The sequence below is a fragment of the Oryza sativa genome, chromosome 11 (genome assembly GCF_034140825.1).
Source record: "Oryza sativa Japonica Group chromosome 11, ASM3414082v1".
Taxonomy (NCBI): domain Eukaryota; kingdom Viridiplantae; phylum Streptophyta; class Magnoliopsida; order Poales; family Poaceae; genus Oryza; species Oryza sativa.
Window position 1 is genome coordinate 1,368,767 of NC_089045.1, and position 22,667 is coordinate 1,391,433.

The window sequence follows — 22,667 nt, forward strand, 5'->3', positions numbered from 1 at the left end:
TTGAAGACGAACTGCTAAGATCGACCGACTCTTTTTCTTTCTCTTCCTTCGCATGCAAACAGTTGGGCTACTCGGATGGGCTGATTGGACCAAACCATTTGTCCCAGAATAGAACCCTAGTGGTAATCTTTTTTTGTCCGAATTAAGGCCTAAACATAATCCAACGGTGCTAGTACCCCAGATTTGGGAGCGTTTAGGCTTAAACATAATCCAACGGCTGAGATCATCTCTCGCACAGACCGATGAATTAATTACCTTCCTCTCCTTCGTCTTCCTCCGGAAACACTCCCCTATCTCGAGCTCTTCCCATGGCGACTGACGCTTACCCAGTCCAGCTCCTCCACCGCCAAGCAACCGCCGCCACCGGCGGCGGCCAATGGCACAACCTAGGCGCCGCCTACGCCGCCGTCAGATTCCTCCGCCCGCAGGGTCGATCCCTCGTCTTGTACGCCGGCCCCGACGGCGGCGCCCAGCAGCGCATCGTGTTCGCCTACCCGATCCTCCCCGGCGACGCCTTCGAGAGGATGGACGGCGAGACGCTCTCCTGGGCGGAGCCGGAGTGCGGCGACGAGTTCGCTCTGTGCTTCCTCGACGAGGCCGCCTGCGCCGCCGTCTCCGGCGCCATCTCCCCGGTGACGGAGTCGCTGGCCGCACTGGACGGCCTCGCAGAGAGGCTCGCCGGGCTGCGCGTGGCGAGGGAGGAGGGTGGCCCCGCCGGGGTGGACATCGCCGGCCGGCTTGCTGCGATCAGCATAGGCCGACCATGAATCGACCACCGCTAACCTAGGGTTCGATGTGAATTTCCCCTAATGTCGCCGTCGTCGTCTTGATGTAGAATTTCTTTCTAGTCTGTAACCTGTAGCCCTGTACATGTCTGATGTGGATTAACAATGCTAGTTTACGCCTGCGAGATTTTCTTTCATACTTACCTTGATTCTTTTTGGGATGGGATTAACAAATTAATTAATCAATCATGGGTATGTAATCGTATACAGACCTGTAGTTATCATCAACCAGCTGAAGAACAACCATTGAAAGTAGGGAGAAATGATTAGACTAAATGCAAACAATCACAACAGGAGACTGGTTTCAATATGCAGAGATTGCAGCTCACTAATCACCGTGCATCACAGCAGTGGAACAAACAATATAGGAAAATATAATCATATTTAAGCAGCAGTTAACCCAATACCGCATTCAGATTGGATGATGCTATCCAAAATACACTCTGGAGGAAATTCTAGAGATCAATTACATCCGCAACAACTACATCAACAGCGGGAAAAAGGAATTCTCATTTAAGTGATACAGCAAAACAACTCAGGGCATTAAAAGTAAGATACATTTGCAATTCAAGGAGATAGTGCTCATTTACCAAGAGTATAAATCAGCAAACTAATGCCCATTTGTTACACTTCAAATTTTATCAGGGAAATATGAATCAGTAAAGCACTGAGAATTGTAATTTCAATAACTCATGTAAATATTCACTAGACACAACAGCTGTGCATCAAAGGATTCAACAAAAAAAACCAAGCTCTTCTTATCATCAAGAATGCACCCATATACTTCATAGCACTTCATTTCATATTCTGACATCTTGGGAACCTTACCTCACTCTCAAGGAGACAGTGAGAGGGTAAAGGAAAACTCTTCTGTCAAAAGAGTTATTCTGTTCCATTTAAGGACTAGTCTTAGAAGTCCAGTGGCATTCCGAACATGTCATTGATCTCAGCCATCACATCGCGGGTAGTAATAGTGGGCTCAAAGAGACCACTCTGGCATTCAAATTTGGAAGCATTGCTTGGTTTAACTTGGGCTGCTGGATTTTCGCCTGGTTCATCATCAGCTAATATGGAGAAACCACTGAGGGGTGCCGCTTTTCTCTCTGACAATGTTGTGGTTTTCTTGTTTTTAGGTTTCTCACCTTTGAAGTTCAGTGGTATCCCAAACATGTTATTTATATCATCCATAGCCTCCTTTAAATTGACAGTTGGTTCGACCAACCCATGGTGGCAAGCATTTTCCACTTTAGGCTCTCCAACAACAGCTGATCCAACAAATCTATGAAAGACCGTGTCTTCTCGAAGTCCAGATATTGCTGGATGTAAGTCATCACATCTTATTTTTGAATCAGTTTGTCTCGAACAGAGTGAAGTGTTATCATCAGTTAGTTGCATGGTTCCAGAATTGATCTTAACACCATTATCATTTTTCTCAAGCTGTTCATCTTCATCATCAGGCAGTATTGCAAACCCTCCCACGAATGGTTTCTGGAAGTCAAAATTGGCTTGCTGCCTTGAATCACGTGATGGCTTTGGAGGACATACAGTACTCTTATGGCTCATGGCGTTACGACCATTGCCATGTGGCTCATTTTCATCAACAAAGATTTCAAATCCACTTGCCTTCTGATTTACCTGTGTGTTCTCCTTATTAAAGTGCCTGTGCTGCACCATTTTTTGGTTGTTGCAGTAAGGATCATCTTCATCTACAAAGATCTCAAATGCGCTTGCTTGCTGACTTAACTTTGGATTATCCTGCTTCATGTTCTTGTCCTGGAGTTTGTTCTTGTCCTGGAGTTTGCTGGGTCCACTCTTGTTAGGTTCATCTTCATCGACAAATATCTCAAATGCACTTGCTTCCTGATTAAAACTTGGTTTATCACGATTTGAGCGCCTCTTGAGCTTAGTTTCTGGTTCCAATGGCTCCAAAAACATGCTACTGATAGCATCCATTGCCTCTTTAGTGTTTATAGTGGGTTCAACAAGGCCATGATGGCATGCATCTTCAGTTTCTGATTTCCCAACCAATGCAGAGCCTACAAACCTTACAACTACAGTATCATCACTATTATGACGAGACAAACTCTTTGTATCTCCTGAAGTGCCTCTATATAGTGGACGCCCTAACGGATGCGGAAAACCCAAATGAGGATTAGAACCACTTCCTGATCTTTGCACTGGATTGGACTTCGGTTCTGTACAACTTCTGCTTTGACCTGCAACATATTCCAACATCAAGAACCATTCCATGAAAAAAAGACAGTTCAAAAGTATGGATCTTGAATAATGATAGTTAAAGTGCTGCCAAGAAGGTATTTTTCTTTCATAGTCTTGATCAGTAAGCTTCGAACAGTAAGAAGCTTGATAAAGGTAACACTGGTCACATAAGAAAATATTGATTTGCATAGCCTGATACATGTCTTTTTTTCCACTTACAAGTACCTTCAACTTCGTTCTTTGATGTAGCAATGGACTGAACCTTGTTAGGCATTCGTTCCTGCTGCACTCTAGATTTCCTCCTCTTGTATAGTTTCATGCGCCGAATAAATTGTTCATGTGCTTTCTGCAGCTCCCCAACAGGCTCTGCAAGGCTATTGAATACATTGATAAATGGTAAGTGGTACCTTTAATTTGCAAGGTACTTCGTATTGATATTAATTTTATTGTGAGGTTTCACTTGCAAACTGCAATCCAAGGATTTGTTACTCCATTGGTTTGCAGTAGGCGGATCTAAGATACGTCCATTGACAATTGAATTGAGTACATGAACTTTTTTTTATGTGTCATTACATATCAGATGTTTCCTTTAGGACATATTAGATGTAGCTGTTGAACTAAATTTTAAGCAATGATAACCGCAAAAATATGGTACCAGCAACAACAATGGTGGTAAAAATCTTACTTCTGGGTTCCCAAGCGGTACATGTTCTCAGCATCCTCAAACCTCTTGTGCTTCTCATAATACAGTGCATAAGCCATATAAAATGCGGATCTCTTAAGGCCTATTCTGTTCTTTTCCATCTTCTTTAGCAATGGCTTTGCATCCTTCACATAGTCCATCTACACCATTGAAAAAAAAAATGGAAATATCACAATAGGACCTTTCAGTCCAAGAAAATATTCATATCAAAAGATCTCTGTTGTGCGTAACAAAGCCTAGATAATAAGCTAAGAAAATATTCTTATCAAAAGATTTATGTTGTGAGTAACATACAAGTTATAGTATGAGCAAGCAAACAATAGTACGAAATGAAGACATCAGATTGAAATCGCTATCGAACTATTGCAGATTCAATTAGCACAGGGCAAAGCTCGAGCCCCAAACAAATCGATTTTGGTGTGGAACTGCAACCAAATGAACCTCAGGCTATCTCAACAGATCCCCAATGAAATGAAATCCACTATATATGACAACATCAGTAAAAAGGAAAGGAAGCATATGGCGGATAGGTGGATGTAGAAGAAGGTGGCTGACCAGCTGGATCCAGACGCGGAGGTAGCGGGGATCGTCGCGGTAGCGGGCGTCGTCCTGGAACTCCTGGGCGCACTTCTGCAGGAACCTGGGCAGCTTCGCCCGCAGCGTCGCCGGCGGCAGCGCCGCCTCCATCTTCCTCATGCCCCTAGCAAACAACGAATCGATCCATCAAGCAACTTGCATCGAGAAGGGGAAGCGATCGATTGGGAGTGGTAGAGAGAGAGAGAGTACCGGAGCCATGGGCGGAGGGGGTCGGAGCCGGAGTAGGAGCGGATGTCGCCCACCACCGCCGACAGGAGGTCTTTCTCCTTGTCGCCGCCGCCGCCGCCGCAGTGCTGCTCGGTGGCCGCCGCCATGGGAGGGGTGGTGGATTGGAGCGGCGGCCCGCCGGCCGGGGTGAGCCAACACGAGACGAGAGGGGGGGTTTTTCCGGGTTTGAAATGAAAGGGTGGCTAGTTTCGAATCTCCTTCACTCGTGCGGATGACAGGTGGGCCCACTACCATCCTTGACATATGCCCCACCTGTCAGCCAGACAACTCTTGTCGCCGCATCTTTGCCAAAATCCAGTAATGATAAATTTTAAAAGGCAGTTCAAGCATGGGCATTGCAGATCACAAATTTACAATCAAGGTAAGATAAATGAGCAGCCCCATCGTTTCGCTTATGTTAATACTTATAAGTCAAAATTTAAAATTTAAAATTAATTTTAAAATTGATTTTGTGATTTTTTTATTATAGTTTATTTTATAGCATTTGCTTTTGAATCGCTAAGAATATGTGTATAAAAGTTTTACTTATAAATTAAATTTTAGTTGCTAATAAGCCATACAGATAAGCATAACCATAAGCAAAAGGATGACACTGCTCATTGGTTCCAACTTCCAAATTTGTTCAAAAACCTTCTGCGTACAGTACAAAAATGGATATGTCTGCTCAAGATTTATTTAGGTAATACTGTGACCAAAAGAACCCCACAAGTCACGACTCACAATCAACTCTGCGGTTCGACCTACAAGACATAGATTTCAAGCCGTTTTGTGGAAGAGATCCTGGAGATCAAGTATGTCAGCAAGAACTCCAGCTGCAGTGGTATCATTGCCAGCTCCAGCGCCCTGAATCACCAGAGGGGCGCTCTCGTAGCATCTGCTGTATATCTCCACCTGCCCAAGAACAAAGCAGCGTCACTTTTACGTTTCACATCACTCTCTACCAACAGTAAAAAATCACATATCAAACATTCTTTAATCCTCTCAAAACAGAAAAATGGATTTCATCAATCTACTTCTAACGTGTTAGAGGCCAATACAAACAATGTTTTTGGTAGTTTTAGTGTTCCAACTTCCAAGCTCGTGTGAACAACGCAAAGAAGAAATGGGGAATGGTGCCAATACAGACCCTGCTCACACTCGTAGGCTCTTTTGTTTTCACCTGAAAATAACCAGCCCTTGAGGCTACCAACTGCACAGTGCCGCTTGATGTTGAATAAAAGAGAAAAAGAGAGAGGAAAATAAAAAGGATTAGCATACCACATTGTCACTTCCTCTCAACCTTCCCAGTGCAGAGTTTTTCGGGAGTTCTTCAAGGCCCACTTGGCACCTACAAAATGGGGATGTTACTCTACACTACCATTGAAAGAACCTTTACAAAATGCACAGAAATGGGCCTACGTGTCTCTGACAATAGTATGCTAGTATTGAAACACTAATTAGTGATTCAGAGGGCATAGCACAATAAAAGGATACATACCCTGTGCTTTCAATCTTACAGACATAGCGAAGAACATTTCCTTTCAAAGATGCTGCCTTTACTCTTTCTTCAATGCTTTTATCAAGCTGTACTAAACCACTTTCAAGGAAGTCCTTTGTGGACATTGCATCAGGTCCTAATTCACTGGGGTATAAACTCTCAACCTGAAGATAATTGCAAAAAATTAGCACACCTGATCTTTTTTCTACGAACAGGGTGCCTGCTCAATTACAAGCGGTCTTCTAACTGGAATGTACGACATAACACATGCATAAATATAGTGTCTATGCATAATTAGAAAATTTCGGAATAAGTGATTTAGGGGTTAAAATCTTTCAAAATCAAAGTTCTGGTATCATAGAAAACAACTGAACTAGCAGCCACTCAACAAAGCTAATGGCTACATAAACTAAATAACAACTTCCAAGATTTGGAGGGTATTCATTTCATTTTCAGACTATAAGATACATAAGGTGTATAATTCATCGGAATCCCCAATAATCCTGAACACAAGTCTATGGTGATATCCAGTGACCTATATTGTAGAAGAGTGTCGGTCCTTATCCATAGAATCCATGTAGCCAAAATATTATAGAAGTAGAACTAAAGAGAAAAAGATGGTTCCAAGTAATGCTTCGGGCAAACTATCACCAAGAATGGTATCAACAAGAAATGCATCATTTTAAACCAACTAGGTTTTTTTGAACAGCCAGAATAACAGGAAAACACTTGCTACAAGTCTCAGACCCTCAGTTATATTAGCGAAAACATCAGCCCATGCACACCAACCTATGTTTACACAAAACATTAGAGTGCAAATACCATCAAGATTAATTATATGCATACATTAATATTCTCCATGCTAATCTGTTGCCCCAGAAGCCTAGCTAAGATCAATGCCTGCATTCCAAGATGAACTTGTTAGACCTCATCATCTAATTGACAAAGAATGAAATAATCAAATAAAACATCTGAACCTGAACATAAACCTCCCTTATGTCAATGTCTATGCAAGGTTATTATTGAAATTCCAAATAGGATAAGTGCATGATATAGGCCTTCCTGAACTTTAGTATTTATGATATTGATGTGCTAGTGAATATATTTTGGATCAAATCATGGTATGACACAATTAAACAAAAAACAGATACACAGCAGCAGCTCATGATATATTAGTTCATGGACTTAGGAGTAGAAAAAAATTGTGGCAATGGTTAACAAAGGCACATATAAAGTGAATTATGTAGCGTAGCATGTAATTCATCAGATGAAAAATTAACCTTTCTAGCTACGTCCATCCCACTGAGATCATCACGTGGATCTACCAAAATTGAACAACTGAGTAAGTGCACTTATCACAAGCATCAGTAGACTTTCGGTAAATATGAAATCTGTAATTACAGATAAGGAATTGAATACTGAGTACACATTGATGTTATAATGTCCAATGAATGAATAAATTTTTAGACCTGGTTCTGTATAGCCAAGAGACTTGGCAGTTTTCACAACTTCACTAAATTTCTTTCCATCCTCCAGCTCACTCATCACATAACCAAGTGTACCTGCAGAATCATAGGAATGGAAGTGTACATTGCTCTGCTATTTGGAAAACAGACACCTTTTACAAACAAATAAAATAATAACTGTGTACCACTCAGACTGCCAACAATACGAGAAACTGGATCTCCAGAGGCAATAATACGAGTCACAGAAGCTATTACAGGCAGACTGGCTCCAACCTAAGAGTAGGAATAGTAAATATCAGCAGAGACCCTCAACTCATTTGTAATAATAAAAGAAATTGCCAAAAAAAAAGGCTGTGCTTAATCATATGGCCACAGTCATATCATACAACCCCAGATCAAATAAATGAATGGATTTCCATGAAAAATAAATATAATAACATTTTTTGCTGGGTCGGCGAAAGAAACGCCGACCAAATTTCATTAAGATTGGGGGAAAAGTATAATAACATTTAATAGTGAAATGAAGGAATTACTAGTGGCGTATGCATACAGTAGATTCAAATCTTATGCGACGGAAGTTGGAGACCAACTTTTCGAAATCCTCCTGCATGAAAAAGGAACACATTTGGTAAGCATGAACTTATGTGTCAAAATGACAAAAAATACTGGATGGAAGACTTAAGGAGGACATTACATAAGCACAAGTAAGCGGTTTCTTGTTTGCCAATACAACACAACATCCACAATCCACGGCATCCTTTAGCATGCCAACAGTATCATAAGTTGCAGAACAATCAACTAGTACAAGACCTGCAAAAAGGATCATAAGATAAGAACCAAAGAAGATATTACACTCCTTTTTTTTAAAAAAAGGAACTAATCAACAATCATACAGCATATCAAAGATTCCTTTTTTTTCCCCACTGGTTTCTATTCCAGAGAATTCAAAAACTTAGCGCGCAATGTATTCTGCATAGGGAGAAGGATCACAGACCAGTTGTTTTCCCTAGAACGCTGGCAGTGTCAATGACTTTCCTCCTAGCCTCAGTGTTGTTGAATAGCTGACATTGCCCTGAAAATTGCACAATCCAACCATCCATTACTTTAAATATCACGTGTACAAATGCAAATTCATGACAAAGTATTCATTACCCAAGGAAGCTATGGAATATTCTAAAAAAAGAAAAAAGGAATAACGAAATAGAATGGGGATACCTCGAGCGAGCAGGGAAGATAGGGGCGAGCCGGCGGACTTGGCGGCGCAGAGATCAGCGAGGAGCGCGTCGTCGAAGCCGTTGGAGTGGAGGTCGTCGGCGACGAGCAGAGAGGAGCTGTCGGCGACGCCGAGCACCCGGATGGCGACGCCCTATACAAGTATGGGCGATGAGAGCACCGAATCGGAGAGGAAGGGGACGGGTCAGACGAGACGAGGTACCTGGTTGGCGTGGAGCGGGCGGCAGGAGACGATGTGGCGGAGAAGGTGGCGGCCGACGCCGCCGCAGCCGAGGAGGACGACGGGGAGGACCGACCTCACCGGCGCCGCCATTTGGGTGCTTGACAGCTTCACCTTCAGGCTACACCATTTTTGGTTTCTTCGGCCTGTTGTTCAATCGTCTATTCGGCCCAGCCCACGCAGCATTTTTTTTCTTCATTTTTTTTAAGATGATGTCAGAGTAGGCCAATGTCCCTATGCTTAGATTTGATTTAGAGAATATCTCCATATTTAACATTGTAATAAAGAGGCAAATTGTGTAGCACATAAATTATCTAGATCATGCTTTCATTTTGAAGAATTCTTGTAATTGGGTTGAACCCATTAGCTTCTTGCTAAACGTTGTAGTGAACGTTATAACTGTGTTTTGATATCGATAAAGCGCGTCAAATGGCTAAAAAAAATCTTGGTTGCAGGAGAGGAGAATAATTGTGGAATATAGTTCAAATGCATCAAATCATATTTTCTGCTATTTAAAACTGGAATCATTTTACAAAGCAATTTATTCCAGAAAGGGACAAACGACCCACAACTTTTAGTGTGGATATTTTCTCTCATTTGATAGTGAATCCATAAATTTACTCAAAGGTAGAAAACAAAATCCAATGGGTACAATCAATTCACATGCAAGCACATAGCCATACATGCTCTTGTCAACAAATACAAAAAAATATGTAAAACACATAAAGGTCAAGCATATGCTGCGTCGTGCTAAAAATAAAAGGATAAGGGGCTTATATTCAAGGTTACTACACTAACATCGTGGTTCTTCCTTGATCTGACACTTCAGGAAAAAAAAAACATCATCCATGCCTTGTGATTAACGTTTGGTTCATGGATGATGGATGATGTGACCTCGAAGGATCTCGAACTCTTTCAATTCCATTATGAATGTGCGAAAGTTTCAGATCATGGATTTCCTCTCGAATTTTGTGATCTTCCATTATCATCCGTGTACCATCTATTTAGTCTCTCGAGAGCAATCTCTACCTAAAAAACAATGGAGCATACCATTCAAATATAAAAAAAATGTGCTCTTTCAATGTCCCACATGTTTTTCTAGATAGACCCTTATATTATGTGAAAAAGATATAATTAAATACAAGATAACAAAAAATATGAGCAAAAAAGATAACAAAGCCAACCTGTTTTTCCCAATTAGTCCTAAGTGTGATGAATAAAAGCACAAGAGTCTGCACTAGTGTTCCAACAAGCATTCCAATCCAAATGCCCTATAGAACCAATTAATAAAAGTGAGAAACGCAACTTAGACCCAAGATTTCCTAATGAAATTTACAATAGCAACCAGGACCTTACCTTTACTTCAAATCCTAGAGCATAGCCTAGTATTGCCCCAATAGGGATACCGATCAAGTAGTACGATGCAACATTAACATAGGCAACTACACTTTGCCAACCAGAGCCAATAGCGACACCTATAGATAGTTAGAAAACGTTGTAATTTCAAAGTGAAAGTTTAAATTATTTTGATATAATCGTCCGTCAAATAAAATAATCATACCTGAGAGCACCGGTTGAACACTATTCAATAAAATGGAGAAAGCTAGAAGGGGAGCAAGATCAGCGACTGCATCTACTACCTCCTGACTTTCAGTAAATATGTATGCAAGGCTTCCACGAAAGAAAAGGAAGAGCACAAAAAACACAAATCCTATCAAGAAAGAAGTGGTGACCACATTGAAAATGGCAAACTTAGCCCTTCTTGCACTCCTAGCTCCAAGTTCATTTGCCACCCGCACTCTAAAAATGTATATGTATTAAGTATAAGTCAAATTTATAGGACATAATGGAATAGTCAGATGAACCACTTAATGAGTAACAAGTAAGATCATGAAGTTACCCAGTTGCAGCCAAAAATCCAATAGCAATCATCATCTCCCAACCATTGATATTAAGGCTACAAATTTTGTAAGTGAAAACAACAGTGCTCAACAAGCAATTTCTCCAAGTACTAAAGGATCAACACAAAACAATAAATTTATGTACATGATACAACATGATTTGGCTATTATTTTCTAAACTAGTATGCAACAATAGTATATATATATATTAACATATTACCATATAGAAAGAGCATCAAGAGCAACCTCTGCATTCTTCATATAACCAGTGAGGAGCACCAATATGGTGTTGTACCATAATTCTACACTGAAAGGCAAAGGAACAACAAGAATGAATCAATGAGCTACCAAATTAGCTGTAGGAAAGAACTTGGTTAACACTAGGTTAGATATAACATATTGCCTTTTGTTTGGTATCATCAAAATTATACAAAATTTCATATGTGTACATAAACAGAACTGTTACTTACCAAAGCATCACTCCGGATGATATCGAAAGCTTGATAATAGCACCAAGATCAGTAAAGGCAGAGGACGAGAACCCTGTCCATGTTTGAGGACAACCGCCAAAGAAGACATATGCGAGCTGACCAAATATAGGGATCCAACAGGCAATGACCATGGAGCCCATCACCCCAGCAAGGCCAAGGTGAAACTTGACCACCATGAGCCATGATAGGAAGAGATTGAGTCCAAAGTTGAGCAAGGAGAGGTAGGTAACGATCATGTTCTTGCTCTGTGATTGTAGATACATTTGGATTGTTAATCCCCAGACATAGGAGAACATGATGGGAATGTACCATAGTGAGATGGTGCCAGCCACAACAGAGATATCGGGATCCTGACCAAGGGCAATTAGGAGCGGAGTGGTGAAGAGGTAGATTGGGAGAAGGATTACTGCACAACAGAAGAGAACTATCCATGAGCGTTGTAGATAGATGCCTAACATGTGGTATTGCTTGGCACCATATGATTGCCCACACAATGTTTCCAATGCGCTTGCCATGCCTATCTGCAGTTACAACAATGTATATGTATGGTTAACTATCAATTAATTGTAAATAGTTAATTGTTTATGTATGCATTTTGTACAAGATGATTTGTAATATAACTTAAAGTAAGGTATGTTTACATTTTATTTGTATATTTTGTACCATTAAGAGTTTGTTATTGTTGCAGTGCTAGCTAACAGAGGTAGCACGAAGAAGATAGCATACGGAAGATCCAAGAAGAATAAAGAAAGAGCACACTATATAATTATTGCATGAAGAAAATGCCATGATTAAGGGGTGGATGATTAGATGAAGAGCCTGCTTCAAATATTAATTAGTGTATTGAAAGTTGAATAATTTGATGATCCCCTTCTCAAGAAGGAAAAAATGTGAGGAGGCAAAGATCTCGTATAATTTTCTTCCTTCGATACGTTTTATTCGATACGTTTTATGTCTTTTTTATATCGAGCCTAACTCTTATAAAGGCAAATCAAACATACATGATTTGTACGAATTAATCGATGTGCAAATTAAATTAAAGAAAAAAAAGTTAGTGACGCTATTAGTCTCGATGGATAGAATTAAGTCATGACTCCAACATTATTAAAGTTAGTTTTTAAAATTGGCAAAATTTACTATAAGAGTGATTTTGTTAGGGATACTCCTAAAACGTGGCTTGACCTAAGGACACCTAAAAGAACGTGTTAATTTGCTAGAAAATATCATATTATTATTTTATCATTTTTAGCATATTTGAAAAAGACCAAAATTAATCATCCATCGATGATGCTCAGGTCTCCCCATCTACCGTTTAATGGCTGGGCCAGAGACGATCGAGCGAGGAAGTACATGATTGGCCCTGTGGTTGCTGCAGATGGTGGGTAGGTAGGGAGGGCAGTGTGGGAAGAAATTAATAAACAATTACACAAGCCCTGTTCTTTTCTTTAAAAAAAATTGGATAAAATTTTGGATACTAGTGACACGCTTTTCGTACGAAAACTTTCTATACAAAAGTTACTCTAAAATATCAAATTAATTATTTTTTTTAATAATTAAAACTTAATTAATCATACATTAATACCATCTTATTTACCTAAAATACTTAATTATCTTCTTTATCCTTATCTTGTGTGTGGGAATACTATCATCGATTCAGGCAGGGGTTGTGTGTAAACATAATGCATGTCAGCATGTGGCGAGGAGGGCAATCACGTGTACTTTCTCTTTTAAAAGTCATACGTATTCTGTTTCCGACGGATACTGTAGGTAATCTCCACCACGTACCTCCACCACCATCATGAAGCACGGCCGGGCGTACGGCAGAGGAGCGATCACGTCGCTGGCCACTCTACTCGCGCTCATGGGACCAGTTTATACTAGACGCTTCCGCGACAAAAAATTTCATACATAAGTTACTTTAAAATATTAATATATTTATTTTGTTAAGTCTATAATAATTAAAATTAAAACTTAATTAGCTATATACTAATAACTTTCTCGTTTTATATACATCAACGTAACTTTTATCTTCATCAGTTTTAAGTACAATTAGAATTTAACTTTTTTTTCTTGGATGAATGGAGTAATATAAGTAGTAGCAGCGATGTGGCCTACCGGTATCAACGTCATCGATAAATGGTATGTTTGTCCGGCCTCGCTGCTGTGCTGCATCAGTGCATCCTCATGTATCTGCGTCACGGTCACTGGCTCACTGCCAAATTAATTAAAGTGGTTGCTACAAAAAATGATTCCTCATCCAACGATGCCAACCAATGCGTCCCGGAAAAAGGAGATCACGGGAAGGAAAACGTTACATCATTGCATGGGAGACACCATCGACATCGAGTCGCCGTCTCGTGTCGGCCATCGATGAACTTTTTTTTCGAACCTTTTTATTTTTTAAAATTTAAAAATGAACTCTTACAAAATTTAATTTTAAAACTAGACCTTTTAATGGTACTGGCTGGTCTGATGTGGCGAAATAATATTGTCAAGTCAAATGAGGATGAACATGATAGTTTATGATAGTTTAGTTTCGTTATGCCAGCCGGGGTGGCGTGGTTAAAAGTTTTAAATTTTAAAAATAAGTTTTGGGATGTTTATTTAAAATTTAAACACAAAAAAGGTTAATAATAAAAAAAATGGCCATCCTATTCATCAATTCATGCCCTGTGACCTTGTTCTCGTCAACCCATCGGCAGCACACCACCACCAGCTAACTCACGATTTAATTCAACATCGTGGAATATAGTTCAATTGCATCAAATCATATCTTCTGCTATCTAGTAGCTGTGTGAATTGAAGAAGGGAAGGCTGCAAGGAAAGGAAAGCATGATGCTCGCGTTTTATATCCGCACGTTTTCTAAACTGCTAGTATGTATTCTTAAAAAAAAGTTATTTTAAAAATTATATTAATTTATTTTTTAAATTTAAAATAATTAATAATTAATTAATTATGTGTTTGTGACTTGTTTTGTTTTGCGCATATTTTCAGTCCTCTCTAATACTCTTCTCTCTAACACAACCTGCTGTGAGATTGCCCCTAAATTATATATGGTTCTGCAGATGGCGGGTAGGTAGGGATGACAGAGGGGGAAATTAGTTGTACTACCTTGTAAGTAACAGTGACCCCTGATTAGGATTCTCGGACAACGAGTGATCAAATTAACAGGAATTAACAGTTGGATCGTGTGGCAAGGAGGGCAAGCACGTGTTCTTTGCTCCAACAAAAGTTAGATAAAGATTAAGATTTTTATGGCACGCTTTTCAAACTGCTAAACGGTGCGTTTCGTATGAAAACTTTCTATATGAAAGTTGCTCTAAAATATCATATTAATCTATTTTTCAAGTTTTTAATAATTAAAACTCAATCAATTATGCGTTAATATCACCTCATTTTATGTAAAAAAACATAACCTTTATCTTCATCTTCACAAGAAAAGAACACCACCTAATGTGCTGCCAATGTTTTCTTATCCTACTAAAGCTTTCTATACGTAGTCCATTAATGGGATGTTTGCCCGGCCTTGCTGCATGCTGTGCTGCATCCCCTCCCCCACCCCCACCCCGGCCACCCGACTCCGGAGCAGTTTTGGTCCAACGTGGCACACACGTGGTAATCTAGTCAGCATAAAAAAATAAAAAATGGTAGGGCACTTGTCAGTTCTGCATCTTTTCTAGGTCGCCACATGTGGGCCCTACCTTATATATATATATATATATATATATATATATATATATATATATATATATATATATATATATATATATATATATATATATATATATATATATATATATATATATATATTAATGCTGACTAGACTGCTACATGTATACCACGTAGGACCAAAACTGCTAGCATTCTGGAGTCTGTCAGGGGATAATTCGTCCGTATAAAAAGTTGAGGATGAAGAATATCTAGTTTTTAAATAGAGGTGGATAATTCGTACTACCACGATAGTTCAAGCGTAATTCGAACTTTTTCTTAAAAAATAGGCCCGAAATCATGCATCTCTAGCAATAGCAGTGCCCTTTGCAAAATGTTAGAAATTTGTCATGTCATCTTAGGTGGGCTCTCCTTCAATTATTGTTTCTAGCGATCTGTTTCGTTTTTGTCACGTTGCAAACGACCTGCGAGTGCTAGGGCTTGGGCGATCGCGCATCACTGGGCCGTCAGCAAGGTGGACGCGAGTGCACGCCAGCCGTCGGGGCAAGAAAGGGCATTGTGAGGGTTCCATTAGCTGTTGTCACGTTGCAAACGACCTGCAAGCACTAGGGCTTGGGCGATCGCGCATCACTGGGCCAGCGCGTCAGCAAGGTGGACACGAGTGCACGCCAGCCGTCGGGACGAGAAAGGGCATCGTGAGGTTCCATTAGCTGCCAGGTCAATCAGCCACGCCAGGGCAATGATAGGATTGGGCATGTCGGAATATTGGGGCCATGATTGGATATATATTGGAGGCTGTGTTTTAGACATAATTCCCAAAGTAGTATAGCTTTAGGTAACATGATCGGTTATCTCTTGGAGATGCTCTAAAATTGAAACATTATCACAAAACACTATGCCAGAATGGTCCGTTTGATATAGCTTTTTGCTGGATTAACCGATTTGCTTATAGGAGCAGATACTCAATTAGCGCATGGTCTTTTTTGATATTGAAAATGATCATTTTTTTAGTTTTCTATAAAACTTTTATATAATATTTTGTTTTTAGTGTTTAATGGTTTGAAAAGTGTGATCGCTATGGTCTAGTAGCTAGAATTTGAAAGAACAGGAATGGCCAGTTTCTCTCTGTTTTTTTTTTGTGAAATTTGACTGTTTCTCATATTTGATAGTTCAATCAATAAATTTAGTCACGATAGATAATAAAGCTTAGTGAATACAATCGACTTACATGGAAGCGCTTTCTAATTAATACAAAAAATCATGTAAAACTCACATTGTGCAAGGGCTTGGTGAAATAATAGGATAAGGGGTATATATACAATAGAGTAAAGTCCATCACCGGTCCCTAAACTTGTACTGCTGTGTCATCCTGGTCCCTAAACTCGTAAATCGACCGTTCAGGTTCTCAAACTTGTTCGACTGTGTCATCCCGGTTCCTAAACTTGCAGATCACTCGTTTAGGTCCTCCAACTTGTTCAGTTGTGTCACCCCGGTCCCTAAACTTGGATTTGAATATCATCTGGGTCAAATAGGACAGTCTAAAGACTTTATATTTAAAAATAATTCATAACTTGTTCATATGAACTCTAATGAAGACAAACTTTATATCAAACTTGTAGCCCTCGACGCGATCTACAACTTTGTAGTTGAATTTTTTTTATTTTAAGTCATTTTTTTGTCCCAAAATATAATTTTAAAATTAAAATTTAAAAATCTATAAACATGCAACAATATTTTGGGACCCTAAACAGTTTTAATTCAAAAACTTTTCAACTACAAAGTTGTAGGTCACATCGAGGGCTACAATTTTGATATAAAGTTTGTCTTCATTAGAGTTCACATGAAAAAGTTATGAATTATTTTTTATATAAAGTTTTTAGACCGTCATGTTTAGGGACCGGGGTGACATAATTGAATAAGTTGGAGGATCTAAACGAGTGATCTGCAAGTTTAGAGACCGGGATGACACAATCGAATAAGTTTGAGGACCTGAACGGTCGATTTGCGAGTTTAGGGACCGGGATGACACAACGGTACAAGTTTAGAGACCGGTGATGGACTTTACTCTATACAATAACTTTTCCTGGCGGAAAAGCCATCACCCCAAGCCATATGATTAAAATTGTTCTTTGGTGGATACGTGACCTTGATGATTTTTTTTTGAAAGTTCAAACCTTGAAAATCTTAAATCCGAGCACAATCCCATTTTGACAGGTTGATTCATAAATCATCAAAATTCTTTACAAGTGTGCAGAAGTTTTATATCATGCATTTCCTATTGAATTCTGTGATCGTCCGTTCTCATCCATATACCATCTGTTTAATCTCTCTCGAGTAATCTCTACCTGAAAAAATTAAACATGAAGCACATCATTAAATGAGAAAAATATGCTCTTCTAATGACCCATGAATTTTCTAGAGAGACCCTTAAATTATTTGAAAAAAGATATTTAATCAGAAAAAAAGGATAAGAAAAAAATATGAGCAGAGGTAAAAAAAGGCAACCTGTTTTTTCCAATCGGTCCTAAGTGTGATGAATAGAAGCACAAGAGTCTGGACTAGTGTTCCAAGAAGCATGCCGATCCAAATACCCTGCAAAAAGAATGAACATAAGTGAGGGACACAACTTAAATCCAGATTAACTAGTGAAATTCTATCATACAAAAATTCCTTACCTTTGCTTGAAATCCTAGCACATAGCCTAGTATTGCACCAAGAGGGATACCAATAAAGTAGTACGATGTAACATTAACATAGGCAACTACACTTTGCCAACCCGATCCGATAGCGACACCTATAGATAAATTAGAAAATTAGTAATTTCATTGTTAAATTTTGAATTACTTTGATATACTTGTCCTTCAAATGGAATAACATACCTGAGAGCACTGGTTGAACACTATTCAACAAAATAGAGAAAGCTAGAAGGGGAGCAAGATCAGCGACTTCATCTGCTACTGCCTTACTTTCAGTAAATATGTATGCAAGGCTTCCACGGAAGAAAAGGAAGAGCACAAACAACACAAATCCTATCAAGAAAGAAGTGGTGACCACATTGAAAATGGCAAACTTAGCTCTTCTTGCACTCCCGGCTCCAAGTTCATTTGCCACCCGCACTCTAAAAATATACATGCATTAAGTATATGTCAAATTTATGGTTCATGTTGCATCAGTTAGATGAACCACATAGTGAGTGACAGCTGAGATCGTGAAGTTACCCTATTGCAGACAAAAATCCGATAGAAATCATCATCTCCCAACCATTGATATTAAGGCTACAAAGTTTGCAAGTGAAAACAACAATGTTCAATAAGCAACCTTTTCAATTACTAGAGGAGAAACACAAAACAATACAATGATATACATGATACAACATGATCTGGTTGTTGTTTTCTAAACTAATACACAACAGATTAGAGTGGAATATATTACCATATAGAAAGAGCATCAAGAGCAACCTCTGCATTCTTCATATAACCAGTGAGGAGCACCAATATGGTGTTGTACCACAATTCTAAACTGAAAAGGTAAAAGAAAAATGAGAATAAATTAATGAGCTTCTAATTATTTGTATAAAAGAACTTGATTAACAGTTAGCATCTAAAATATTAACTTTCTATTTGCCATCATCAATTTTTTTGTCGAAAATTTCATATATACACATAAACGTAACCATGTTACTTACCAAAGCATCACTCCAGACGATAATGAAAGCTTCATAATAGCACCAAGATCAGTAAAAGCAGAGGATGAGAACCCTGTCCATGTTAGAGGGCAACCACCAAAGAAGACAAAAGCGAGTTGGCCAAACACAGGGATCCAAAAGGAGATGACCATGGATCCCATGACCCCAGCAAGACCAAGTTGGAACTTGACTGTTAGGAGCCATGACAAGAAGAGGTGAATCCCAAGATTGAGGAAGGCAAGGTAAGTGACAATCATGTTCTTGCTCTGCGCTTGTAGGTACATTTGGAGCGTGAATGCCCATATGTAAGAGAACATTACGGGGATGTACCATAGAGAGATGGTGCCAGCGACGGCAGAGATCTCAGGATCTTGACCGAGAGCAATCAGGAGTGGAGTTGTGAAGATATAGACCGGGAGAAGGATGACTGCACAACAGAAGAGAACTAGCCATGAGCGTTGTAGATAGATGCCCAACATGTGATATTGCTTGGCGCCATATGATTGTCCACACAACGTTTCTAATGCGCTCGCCATGCCAAGCTGCAATTTACAACAATGTGCATATACAGTTAATTTGTAGTATATACTGTTTTTATATGCATATTTTATATGCATATCAATAGATGACTTATAGTGCAAATTAATATTTAGTAAAAAGAAGTTTTCATAGGAGTGACTTGTAGTATGGTCTGGTTATGTTTTATTTGTATATTCCGTTCAAAAAATCTAGGTAAAGACTTTTGCTATTGTTGCACAGCTAGTAGACAGAGGTAGTACAAACTACTTTAATTACAGAAGAAAAAAATATATATATCAGAAGATCCAACAAGAATACACATGAAAAAAGACCCGGCAAAAAGAATACATGAGGTAGATGCTATATACTCCTTCCGTCCCTAAATATTTAATGCCGTTGACTTTTTTAAACATGTTTGACCATTCGTCTTGTTTAAAAACATTTGTGAATATTATTAAAAAATTTGAGTAGTAGTAGTATATTTAACAATGAATCAAATGAGAGGAAAATAATTAATAATTACTTATTTTTTAAAATAACATAAACGGTCAAACATATTTAAAAAAGTCAACGGCGTCAAGTATTTAGAGACGGAGGGAGTACTAATTAATGTCTGGAGAGAAAGCCGTGCAAGGGAAGGATGGCTAGGTCAAGAGTCTACTTCAAAGTTTTACTAGTAATTTAAAAATCCAAGGAGGCAAGGTCTCACATGATTAATTTTCTTCCTGCAGTATGTACTATATCCATTTTTTTTTAAAAAAAAATCGAGCCTATAGCTTCTTAGCTATAGTACAACAATGCTGGACAAGATCGAACACTCTGTTTTGAACCTATAAAGACAGCAACTGAACATCCATTGTTTGTCTCAATTAATCGATGGGCAAATTAAAGCACAACAAAAAACTTCCAGCGCGCGCGGCGCTGTTAGTCTCTGAATCGGCACAATTAAGTCAAAACTTAACGTCATCAAAGTCAGCTTTTAGAAATAAAAAACAGCTAGTTGCCGAAAACACGAAACAGGTAAAAAGAAAGATCAATTTGAATTGTTACAACGTAGTAATAATAATTTAAACCCAAAACTGTGTAATGATAACTCTGTAATAATAAGTAAAAAGGGAATCAGCGGCATGACTTACCAGGATGCCATTGCTGAAGCGCATGAGGACGGTGGAGACGAGGGCGTAGGCGGCGAGCTCGGTGGCGCCGATGTGTCCGATGAACGCCTGGCTGATGACGGTGACGCCGAAGGAGGAGAAGCGGGCGCAGATGGAAGGACCCGCCACCACCCACAGCTTCTTGTTCTCCTCCACCACTCGCCGCCTCACCGATCCAACCTCATCCTCCTCTGCATCATCATCTTCCTGATGCTTGTAGGTAGCCGGCTTAGGCTCCAACAGAGGAACCGTCAGCTTCTCATCATCACCCGGCTTCTCCATTTTGCTAATTAATTAGTGGCGGCTTGTAGTTTGCAGCAATGGAGATGGAGTGGTGGTGTTTCAGATTCAGTAGCAATGGCGCTGCTGGAGGAAAGGGAAGCATCAAGGATGCTCAAGTATGGAGCTACTGATGATATATATAAAGGGAGTCGAATGGAAGTACAGGATTGCACCTGTGGTTGCTGCATGAAGCCGTGGGTTGGTAACTTGGTATGGCGGAGGGCAGAATCGGGAATTAACAGGACTTAATTAATCGATGATTATTAATTAATAGTGACTCTAGTCTAGTTGATCAGATCAATGTATATATCCATATACATGTTGAGAATTAATTAGCAATAGTAGGTGGAGTAAGAAGGAAGGGTGAGATTCGATCTGGGGTTTTGTGTACATTGTACTATGTGGCAATGAGGGCAAGAACGTGTACTGTATATAGCTTTGCAGCCTGTAGTTGTAGACTGTAAAGACGCGAGGTATACATACGCGTACGCGGTACGGCGGCTTATGTTGCGAATGCGGGGCGTCGGGAGATGCCACGTAGAGATGCCAGGTACCCGTTCCTCCAGGGCACCACCAGGCACCAGCAGGCTGCATCGTGATTCGTGAAGCACAGGAGGCCACGCACGGCGGAGGTAGGCGGCCGGAGTAGTAGCTGGCCAGCCGCCGTCAGATCAGCTTCGTCAACAAAATATAATGGATGCTTGTCCGGCCTGCAATCGGCCACTGCATGCCTGATGCATGCATCGTGCAGGTCAGCCACTGGCCGCCGCACCAGTCGACCACGTGCCGCAGAGCCGACCACACTGAGCAGGTGTGCGCTTGACCAGCCACGCCACCCAACGGTCGTACCCAGCAGGATGCCATGCTAGAGCAGGCCCAACGACCACGCCTACTCGACAGCCGCGCGCCCTCGACGGTGCATCGTTGTGTGCAAACCCTAACTGCGCGTTGATTGTGCCATGGCCGCCTTACGGTGTAAGTGGCTACCACTTATTTTGACATGTAAGTGGATTCGTGGGTTAACCACTTATATCCTTAGAGTCGCCCATGTCACGATCAAGCAGCGCCGCCGTGCTACAGAGTACAGAGTGATGGACCATGCCAGCATGTCGGGTCACCGAACTGCCTTATAGATAAGTGGTCGCATCGCCATGTACTGGCCATGCCGTTGTGAGCGTCGGCCATGGAACGAGGAAAGAAGGAAAGGAAGAAGAAAGATACAAAAGTAATGAAAATGGAAAAAGGGAAAGGAATCATGTGATTTTTGCATAATGGGCCTGAGCTTTCTGGAACATATGAGCACAGCTCCCTGTATTGAGATTTTTGGTGCGCACGTAAAACCTTAAATTTAGGATAACACCATTTCTAACCCTCTACCGCATAGAATCTTCTAAAGTGGCCCTTGTATTTTTCAAAATTCATTGCAAATTTGTATTTTAGCGTCAAAATTAATGATTATGTATTTTGAATTTGAATTTCGTTTTGCAATTGAGGTATTTTACTACTGTTATTTAAGATTTTGAACTTCTCTTATGCCCATAATATGATAAACATAAGATTGTAAACTCCAAAATTTTGCCAAAAACTTAAAATCTAATATTTCACAAATTTTGTCCAAATTTTGGAAGTTTTTGTCCCAGGTATTTTGGTCATTTGGATAAATTGTACAGTACTAACGGAGGTTAACTGAACGACAATGATAAATCGTAGAACTTGAGCAAAAGTCGATGGCATATTGTAAAACGTGATAAATTCAGTGGTAAATAGGGTTTACGATTCCGAGATAGCCTTCCGTTTCGGGCTCTGATGGAATGACGGTTTTCGCGAAATCCGGTGGAAAGCCGATAGATTCCGAACAAATTTCATAAACCAAAATTTGAATGCAAATTCTCTGAATTTGCCGATAAACTCGCAAAAACCGGTCGGCTTTGGCAAAATTTCGAGCGAAATCATCGAAATTTCAATCGGTAGCTAGAAAAAGAAGTAAATTGAAAGTGTTTTCCTTTTTTTATTCGTTATTTTATTATTTCCTACTGTAT

At 39.8% G+C, this 22,667-nt stretch overlaps 5 protein-coding genes across 6 annotated transcripts; 1 reads left to right on the top strand and 4 right to left on the bottom strand.

Annotated features, from left to right (window-relative positions):
- The first annotated feature begins 278 nt into the window (after window positions 1–278).
- LOC4349658 (uncharacterized) lies at window positions 279–917 on the top strand. The gene has a single exon (XM_015761073.3). The coding sequence runs from the start codon at window positions 309–311 to the stop codon at window positions 765–767; it is 459 nt and encodes a 152-aa protein (XP_015616559.1). The 5' UTR covers window positions 279–308; the 3' UTR covers window positions 768–917.
- Window positions 918–1,274: 357 nt separating this feature from the next.
- Window positions 1,275–4,668, bottom strand: LOC4349659 (uncharacterized). 2 transcript variants are annotated; one of them, XM_015761756.3, is made up of 5 exons: window positions 4,492–4,668; window positions 4,261–4,405; window positions 3,688–3,845; window positions 3,228–3,376; window positions 1,275–3,001 (listed from the first exon to the last, which is right to left on the bottom strand). In XM_015761756.3, the coding sequence occupies exons 1-5, from the start codon at window positions 4,614–4,616 to the stop codon at window positions 1,695–1,697; spliced, it is 1,884 nt and encodes a 627-aa protein (XP_015617242.1). In that variant the 5' UTR covers window positions 4,617–4,668; the 3' UTR covers window positions 1,275–1,694. The 2 variants fall into 2 exon arrangements, with proteins under 2 accessions (XP_015617242.1, XP_015617241.1); XM_015761755.3 differs by having other exon boundaries at window positions 3,222–3,376.
- A 437-nt stretch (window positions 4,669–5,105) lies between these two features.
- On the bottom strand, window positions 5,106–9,051 carry LOC4349660 (homoserine dehydrogenase). Its single transcript, XM_015761758.3, has 12 exons — window positions 8,909–9,051; window positions 8,689–8,839; window positions 8,468–8,545; window positions 8,168–8,283; window positions 8,024–8,077; window positions 7,659–7,746; window positions 7,477–7,569; window positions 7,288–7,328; window positions 6,854–6,907; window positions 6,008–6,171; window positions 5,788–5,857; window positions 5,106–5,421 (listed from the first exon to the last, which is right to left on the bottom strand). The coding sequence occupies exons 1-12, from the start codon at window positions 9,017–9,019 to the stop codon at window positions 5,287–5,289; spliced, it is 1,155 nt and encodes a 384-aa protein (XP_015617244.1). The 5' UTR covers window positions 9,020–9,051; the 3' UTR covers window positions 5,106–5,286.
- A 415-nt stretch (window positions 9,052–9,466) lies between these two features.
- Window positions 9,467–11,839, bottom strand: LOC107279322 (protein DETOXIFICATION 21-like). Its single transcript, XM_015760605.3, has 7 exons — window positions 11,298–11,839; window positions 11,048–11,134; window positions 10,827–10,883; window positions 10,488–10,726; window positions 10,283–10,401; window positions 10,111–10,197; window positions 9,467–9,955 (listed from the first exon to the last, which is right to left on the bottom strand). The coding sequence occupies exons 1-7, from the start codon at window positions 11,831–11,833 to the stop codon at window positions 9,875–9,877; spliced, it is 1,206 nt and encodes a 401-aa protein (XP_015616091.2). The 5' UTR covers window positions 11,834–11,839; the 3' UTR covers window positions 9,467–9,874.
- A 5,125-nt stretch (window positions 11,840–16,964) lies between these two features.
- LOC4349662 (protein DETOXIFICATION 21) lies at window positions 16,965–20,797 on the bottom strand. The gene is made up of 8 exons (XM_015761759.3): window positions 20,329–20,797; window positions 18,674–19,215; window positions 18,421–18,507; window positions 18,207–18,263; window positions 17,868–18,106; window positions 17,664–17,782; window positions 17,494–17,580; window positions 16,965–17,333 (listed from the first exon to the last, which is right to left on the bottom strand). Exons 1-8 carry the CDS (start codon window positions 20,626–20,628, stop codon window positions 17,253–17,255), a joined length of 1,512 nt encoding a protein of 503 aa, XP_015617245.1. The 5' UTR covers window positions 20,629–20,797; the 3' UTR covers window positions 16,965–17,252.
- Window positions 20,798–22,667: the final 1,870 nt, after the last annotated feature.